At 49.5% G+C, this 8,613-nt stretch overlaps 1 protein-coding gene across 2 annotated transcripts in view; it reads right to left on the bottom strand.

Annotated features, from left to right (window-relative positions):
* Positions 1–413: 413 nt before the first annotated feature.
* The window catches only part of LOC142582935 (beta-1,3-galactosyltransferase 5-like), a 229,183-nt gene continuing 220,983 nt past the window's right edge, over positions 414–8,613 (bottom strand). For both annotated transcript variants that reach the window (XM_075693078.1, XM_075693079.1), the window contains one exon: positions 414–1,772. In XM_075693078.1, coding sequence (XP_075549193.1) covers positions 699–1,772 — 1,074 coding nt within the window. In that variant the 3' untranslated portion in view covers positions 414–698. The remainder of the gene's footprint in view (positions 1,773–8,613) is intronic.

Here is an 8,613-nt window from a genome sequence, read left to right as displayed (position 1 = left end):
ACCCAACAATGCTTTTATTTATTTTAATGGTACACCTAAAGAAGGCTCTACCTGTAACCAATGGGTAGGCACCTCAACCTGGGAATTGACATGATGCAGTGCAGCACATTTCTTTGCAAGCGCCGGGATAATGTGCAAGGTCAATGTGACTACTTTCAGAAGGACTGCTAATGGAAACACAGGCTATGGTCACACGTGACCCCACTACATGTGTGCAATGATCAACCAAAAAGAAATACCTTTACAGTAAAATAGTGAATTTTCTTGCCTTTCCCATCATAAAATAAAAGCAGACTAGGATTCGATAGCCCGAGATTGATCTAGTCGGCAGTCGAGGCTCAAGCTTAGTATTCAGTCTAACTTCCTTCATAAATGGCGGGTCCAGTGGGTTTTTGCATTCAAGTGGAAGAAAATAGAGGACATAAAAATATTTTATTTGGATGTTTCACCTTTCACCTTTATCTTCTTCTACTGGAGCTTCTAGGTGCCCCCCACGCCTTTAAAGGAACAGGTACGGAAGAAATAAGTTATTCACAGTCCTAATACGAAGAGATCTAAGAAACACACTGACATGCGCACGCCGCATATTCAATAAAATATGTGATTAAAATAGAGTTTTGTTTTTCAGCATGTGGACTGTTTGCGGCTACGCCTTTAAAGGCTGTTAATTCATAACAAAATATTAAGCGACACTCTTTTCAAAACACGGGCGTCTCAATGGCCAAACCAGTCGACGTATCTACTGGTCGGCAGTAGCATAGATGAACACTGAATAATATTCGATGACACGTGTATTCGAGACGCCTCATGGCGTACCACAGTTCGTTCATCTCCATGGGCGTCACGTGGTGACCATAGATGGCCTTCTTGTAATCGCACAGTGAAGAGAGCTTGAGGTTGTAAGTCCCCACCAAGTTAGTCCTCGCGACACCCGCTCGCTCTGCGCACATTCCGGTGAGATACATGTCCTCAACGCGAAAGAACTTTACCTGTCCCGTGGCCCTGTACAGAAGATTCACGACATGGCCCCCGATGGCATACATGCCTCCCGTGATGTAGTCCGGAAACATGTCCCTGGGGAACTCTTCGCGCGAGATGTACCACTTGTGAGTGGGCTCGCGCAGCGGTACGTCGCGATGCCTCAGTTCACCGTAGATCGCGTCCTCTGCTTGACCATGCATGGCCCGATAAAAATTGGCCAGGTTAGGGAAGCAGTCGTCGTCTATTTTGACGACGAAGCGGGCCTGCGGGCAATGGTACGCCGCCCATCGAAGCATCATTACCGTCTTCAGCGTCAGGTTGCGATAGGTGTCCAAGAAATCCTCTTGCACGATGTCCCCGTACTGCTGCGACTCAAACTCCAGGGCGCTCTGTAACTTAGCGGTGCTGGGCTTGCCGAAGAGAAAAAGGACCCTGTTTCCAGCGTACCTCTTCGCGTCATTTGCCCATGTTCGTCGAATGACGCTGCGGGCTTCGACATATTGAGGTGCAGAATAAACCATGAAGAGATAGTCGATTGGTATATCTGTGGGGCACACGTCTTGGGGATTTATGAGGTATTTGCGCGGCTTATTGTATAGCCGCTCGAGTGGCATAGGTTTCTTAGCGATATCCGGGTCTGGGAACCACCTAAGAGGAGTCTCTGATAAACTTGCTCTGATCACAGGCACTAGGAGGCGTAGAAGTAGGTAAGCAAGAAGTGTGAGCACTGCTGCGATGGCAACAATCTTGAGGCGACACTGGAACCAGGTTGAAGGCCGCAGCAGGAATATCTGCAAAAAGATTTTTAGCGTTTGTGCTTTAAGGCTAAATATTGGTGCTCTAGTGAAAACCTTGAATTTAGGACATTGCGCCCCACTTCGCACACATCTCTGTGCGTCATTACTTGTCCCAGATACGTCCACTTTCACCAATAGCTAATGAGTAAATAAATGTATCGCAACACTTAACATATATATTACGACACTCTAGAGCTTTCAATGGCATCAGCACAGGTAGGGCTGCGGACAAAAGTAATTGGAACAAAGCGGCTGCTGCTGAACTGTATCCCAGTGCCCTCTTGTAGCCTGGCGGACATGGAGAGATAGAGAAGAAAATAAAGGCAGCGGGCGAGGTAACTAAAACTTGTCAAGTTTTCTACGCTTCAAGTGGGAAAGAGGATGGGAGAGTTAAAGAACGAGAGAGAGAAGACATGAGTGTAGATCACACTTTCACATGCAGTACGTTTGGTTAACTTCCAGAATATAGACTCTATGCGTGAGCTCTGTACGAGAACGCCATACATAAAAACAAATCTATTTCACGTCTAGCATACATAGAAAACACACATCTATCCGTTTGAAGTATATGTTGGATGTAAAACATTCTGAAAAACTATTGAAGATGTAAACCTAGAACATGATGGCATATTGAGCATATTAAGGGCTCCCGTGCTGCGATGCTAAAAAACCATTAACTTGAAGGCTCATTTTTTTCACTTCGGAAATTTCAGAGAACGCGCTATCCACTTACTGTGACATCAGAAGTCTGATTTAAACGGTCGCTAGAATTTGACCTCACATATATTCTATCATATCTCACACACTTGTAGCGCTAATTAGAAGTGTGCTTTCAAATGACGCTAAAATTTAACCTTCTCAAATTTAAAGTTCCACAGACAAGATTGAGATTGGTTCAATACTTGCCCCAAGAGAGTATGGCATTGCTTTACTCGCATTTTACTGCGATAGCAATTATAAGAAGAATACAGGCGAATTTTCGCCATCACCATGGTGTGTTTAGAAAAAGTTTATTCCAGCAAGAGACGATACGAACACTGAGCCACAATCACGGCACAATACCACAAGGACGATAAAATATCTGCTTCGTATATACGTTTAGGTAGATGTATTCCACATGTTTACCTATGCCGTATATGCAAGGCTGATGCTGTAATATTCAACCGCCAAGGTTGCTCAATCAAGGCATTGTCTTCTTGATTGAATTATTCTCCAGGACAGTGTAGAAATAAGGCATTTCATTCATAGCGCGTGCTTTTTATCTTAAATCTTCTCAGTCTACTAAAAAAGTAAAAACAATGTTGGTGCTCACAATCTGAAAGTTATGTAATTTTTGCTGGCGCCGCTCTTGCAGCGCCGCTCTGGCTCTGAAGGGCGAGGTAAAGCTTTCAATGGTGCCAGAATCTTTGGGGTGCACGCGTATATGACCTCCGCGTATGGTCGCGCACGTCTATAGTTAGAAGAGAGTCCGAGTTGTCCAATTTGAAACTTTTTCAAAAAGTTTCTTTTAATAGATGAGCCGCGTGGTGTGAAGCGTACCGCTTACAGGGAAATCATCAGCTTTGAAGTTTCGTCTATATATATATATATATATATATATATATATATATATATATATATATATATATATATATATTGTAGTGGGCAATATGCATGTGGCACAGTGCGGACTGCCACCGCTGCGGCGCGAGACCCGAGCTCGGGCTGTTGCTGCGAAGCGCTAGGACTCGTGATCTAGAGCTACCTGTGATCCCTCGAACGAGCTGCGATAAACCCCATTTCATTTGGTGGAGGTGCGAGGTAACCTTGAAAACTGGAACTCCGAAGCCGGACGCTACCGACTGCTGCGACCATGCCTGACAAAACCACCCAGGAAGATGCACCACAGCCTCCGACGGTCATCGTTTCCGGTGCATTGCGCCAGCGTGATCCTGCCATCTTTAGCGGCACCGATGATCATGACGTGGAGGATTGGTTGTCATCTCACGAACGGGTGAGCCAGCATAACAAGTGGGATGACGTCACCAAGTTGCACAACGTGCTGTTTTACTTAACCGACGTCGCGAACCTCTGGTTCCGAAACCACGAACACGATTTCACAACGTGGAGCAGATTCAAGACAAGTTTCACAGAGTGTTAAAAAGAATTAAATTGTGGGGTTTTACGTGCCAAAACCACTTTCTAAATAGGAGGCACGCCGTAGTGGAGGACTTCGGAAATTTCGACCACCTGGGGTTCTTTAACCTGCACCTAAATCTAAGTACACGGGTGTTTTCGCATTTCGCCCCCATCGAAATGCGGCCGCCGTGGCCGGGATTCGATCCCGCGCCCTCGTGCTCAGCAGCGCAACACCATACCCACTGAGCAACCACGGCGGGTTCACAGAAGTGTTCGGGCGCCCCGCTGTGCGCAAGCTTCCCGCAGAACAACGCTTACGGGGGCGCGGGCAACACCACGGTGAAACGTTCACAAGTTACATCGAAGATGTCATTGACCTGTGTAAGCACGTGAATCCGTCAATGGCGGAACAGTACAAGATAAAACACATTATGAAATGCATTGATGAGGACGCATTTCAAATGTTGTTAGCGAAGGATCCGCGTACCGTGGCCGAAGTTATCAACTTATGCCAAAGTTTTGATGAGCTACTGAAACAACGCATCTTAGCTCGGCGCCCACCGCATATGGAAGATTCGTTAGCAGCATTGGTTATTGGCGACAACTACACAACTTTGCTGACGCAAATAAAAGAATTTGTGCGCGAGGAGGTCGCGCGACAGCTCTCGATTTTGCCGACCACGGAGAAGCCTTCTCAATATTTGGCTCCAGCGATCCGACAGGTAATTCAAGAGCAAGTGACCGAAGCTCTTCCACCTCCGTGTCAGCCGGCTCCCGTGGCCGCGCCTCTGACGTATGCTGAAGCCGCTGCACGGGCGCCTCGTCTGCCGGGATTCTCTCCTCAGCCTTCAGCGCCTCTCCAGCCGGTGTTCTCTCATCCGCCTTCGCATCGCCAGCCGGTGGCTCGCTTTTTCAGGGCACAGCAGCAAGGTACAAATCCTTGGCGCACTGCTGACAACCGCCCAATATGCTATGCCTGCGGTACACCGGGACATGTAGCGCGCTTCTGCCACTGGCGCTTGCCGGCCTTCGTGGGCACCGCGCGACCACCCAGGTCCGGCTTCCGACCATTCCGTATGCCTCAGCGACCACCACCGGAAGTCTACGCTGCTGATGACATACCAGCACCGCAGTCACAGCTCTACAGTACTCATCGCTCGCCTTCCCCTCGTCGGCGCTCACTCTCACCCATGCGTCGTAGGCCCAGTGCCAGTACTACTGTGGCGGAAAACTGATTTCCGCAGTTCCTGAGGCACGAACTGCGTCATCGTCGGAACATCAAAGTCCTCGTTTTCCCCCCGCTAATGTTATTGAAGTGTCCGTTGATGGCATCAAATGTCTTGCGCTCGTCGATACAGGTGCTACTGTATCCGCGATTAGTGAGAAACTTTGCCGTGAATTACGGAAAGTGACCATGATGCCTTCGGTACTATTGCTTAAACCAGCCAGTGCACAACAAGTTCAGCCAGTCGCTATGTGCACTGCCAGGGTGCTGATTCGAGACATTTTGTATTCGATTGATTTCTTTGTGTTAACTTGTTGCTCCCGCGATGTGATTCTCGGTTGGGATTTTCTGTCGCGCCATCACGCCGTCATTGACTGTGCCACATGCATATTGCCCACTACAACTCTCTTGTGCACGTGCTAAGTTCAGTTCTCCGTTCTGTGCGATTTGCCATCTCACGACTTTCAAGTTCATGATGTTACCAGGATCTGTGTAGCTTCAGATACTGACCTTCCCCCTCACTGCACGGTATTTGTCCCTCTTTCATGCGCATCGCTTGCCGAAGCGACGGTCATGTTTTCACCCGCTGCCGTCTTCATTCGCCGCCAGCCTTTATTGTTGCCTTTCGCCCTCATCACGGTTCACCATGGGGCTGCAGAAATACTGATTTCTAACCCAAATTCGTACACTTTGGCTTTGCATTGTGGCGAGACTATTGGTACCATCCAGACTGTGGACGCTGACGTTATTCTGCATTTCCCTGTTACCGACGACGTGGATACTGCCAACGTAACAGCACTGGCACCCCATGTGCCATCTAACCAAGTATCACCGCATGTTTTTGGTCGCTCTATTGCCGATGACCTCGAGCCGACACAACTTGCGCGGCTTATTACTCTTTTAAATGATTTTCACGCCTCTTTTGAGTGCATCCAAGCATCATTAGGCCACACAAGTGCCGTCTCTCACCACATTGATACGGGACATCACGCACCATTACGCCAGCGTCCGTACCGCGTGTCATCCACCGAGCGTCGTGTCATCGCCGAGCAAGTTGAAGACATGCTTGAACGTGGTGTTATCAAGTCATCCTGCAGCCCTTGGTCGTCTCCTGTAGTACTCATTAAGAAAGAAGATGGCTCGATTCGTTTCTGTGTGGACTATCGTCGCCTCAACAAGATTACACGAAAAGATGCCTATCCCTTAGCGCGCATAGATGACGCCCTGGATTGTCTTCATGGTGCCGAATTCTTTTCTTCTTTGGACTTGCGATCGGGCTATTGGCAAGTGCCAGTGGATGAATCCGACCGCTCGAAGACAGCTTTCATTGCGCCTGATGGCCTGTATGAGTTTACAGTAATGCCATTCGGACTCTGCAATGCACCCGCGACATTCGAAAAGATGATGGACAATAGTCTACGAGGCCTCAAATGGAAGACGTGCTTGTGTTATTTAGACGACGTGGTAGTTTTCTCCCCTGATTTCACCACTCACCTCTCTAGTCTACGCGAAGTCCTTACTTGCCTTACCGCCGCCGGCCTTCAACTTAACTTGAAAAAGTGCCGCTTCGGAGCCCGCCAGTTGACCATACTTGGCCATGTCGTGTCCAAAGACGGCGTCCTTTCCGACCCTGACAATCTTCGTGCTGTCGTAGAATTTCCGCGGCCGACTACAGTGAAAGAGCTCCGAAGTTTTGTTGGTCTTTGCTCTTATTTTCGATGCTTTGTGCGCAATTCTGCCTGCATCATCGCTCTCCTGACGAAGCTCCTGGCTGGTCCTGGTGACCTTCGCGACTGGACTCCGGCTTGTGACCAAGCCTTCACCACTTTGCGTCGTCGGCTTACCTCACCGCCTGTTCTACGCCACTACGACCCGAGTGCACCGACTGTAGTTCATACCGACGCCAGCGGCGTTGGTCTTGGAGCCGTCCTTGCACAACGGAAGCCTGGCTTTCCAGAATATGTGGTTGCATATGCGAGTCGTGCTCTCACGAAGGCAGAATGCAATTACTCTGTCACGGAAAAAGAATGTTTGGCTATAGTTTGGGCCTTAAACAAATTTCTCCCTTACTTGTATGGCCGTCTGTTCGACGTTGTGACAGACCACCACGCGCTCTGCTGGCTTGCGTCACTGAAAGACCCGTCGGGGCGTCTTGGACGTTGGGCTCTTCGGCTCCAAGAATTTCACATTCGCGTCATTTATCGATCCGGGCGCCAACATTCTGATGCAGATGCGCTCTCCCGTTTGCCCATGCGATCCGACGAAACGCCACCTTCATCCATAGAGTGCCCGGTTGCTGCGCTTGCTGTCACTGACATGCCGTCTGAACAGAGAAAAGATCCGTGGATTGTGTCTCTCATTCACATTCTTAGCAGTTCTTCAACGTCTACATGCCCTCGAGCCCTTCGTCGCCAAGCCACCCACTTCGTGCTACGGGACGCCATCTTGTACCACCGGAACTATCAGCCAGACGGTCGCAAATGGCTGCTAGTGATCCCTCGCCATTTGCGTTCCGACGTATGCACGTATTTCCATGCAGACCCACAACAAGCTCATGCTGGCGTCCTGAAAACCTACGAGCGGCTCCGCCAGCGATACCACTGGCGCGGCATGTATTCTTATGTCCGCAAATACATTCGGTCATATGCAGCCTGTCAGCGACGCAAGACATCTTCTGATACGACAGGCCCTCTGCAACCTTTACCGTGTCCTGCACGTCCTTTTGATCGGGTTTTGACCTTCACGGGCCTCTTCCATGCAGTGATAACGGAAATCGTTGGGTAATTGTCGCAGTAGACCACCTCACAAGATATGCTGAAACTGCTGCACTTGCTTCGGCTGCTGCTCGCGATGTCGCCGCATTCATCTTACGGCATTTCGTCTTACGGCACGGCGCACCGCGAGAACTACTCAGTGACCGAGGCCGTGTCTTCTTGTCTGAAGTTGCTAATGAGCTACTCGCGGCGTGCCGCACTATTCACCGCACCACTACGGCGTATCACCCACAGACTAACGGTCTAACGGAACGATTCAATCGCACTCTTGGGGACATGCTCACCATGTATGTTGCGTCTAATCATTCCAACTGGGACGATGTTCTCCCTTTTGTGACGTACGCATAGAATACCGCCGTTCAGACTACCACAGGCTTCTCACCATTTTTCCTTCTTTATGGACGTGGACCACCCACTACCCTCGACACTGTACTACCATATCACCCGGATGCCTCTGAATTCACCCCTCTTTCCGAAGTTGCTCGCCATGCTGAAGAGTGCCGCCAACTGGCTCGCTCGTTCACGTCGGATACCCAAGGAATCCACAAAGATCGCCACGACAACGATCTGCCCACACAGTCCTTCGCCATGGACTCTCGCGTCTGGCTTCGGCTGCCCTTCCAAGCTCCAGGCCTTAGCCCAAAGCTTGCTCCGAAATATCAAGGACCGTACCGGATCGTCGCGTGTACTTCGCCTGTGAATTATGTGGTCAAACCGG

The sequence above is a fragment of the Dermacentor variabilis genome, chromosome 5 (assembly GCF_050947875.1).
Source record: "Dermacentor variabilis isolate Ectoservices chromosome 5, ASM5094787v1, whole genome shotgun sequence".
Lineage (NCBI taxonomy): Eukaryota > Metazoa > Arthropoda > Arachnida > Ixodida > Ixodidae > Dermacentor > Dermacentor variabilis.
The sequence above is the reverse complement of the archived record's forward strand: the minus strand, read 5'-3'. Positions and strand labels throughout refer to the sequence as shown.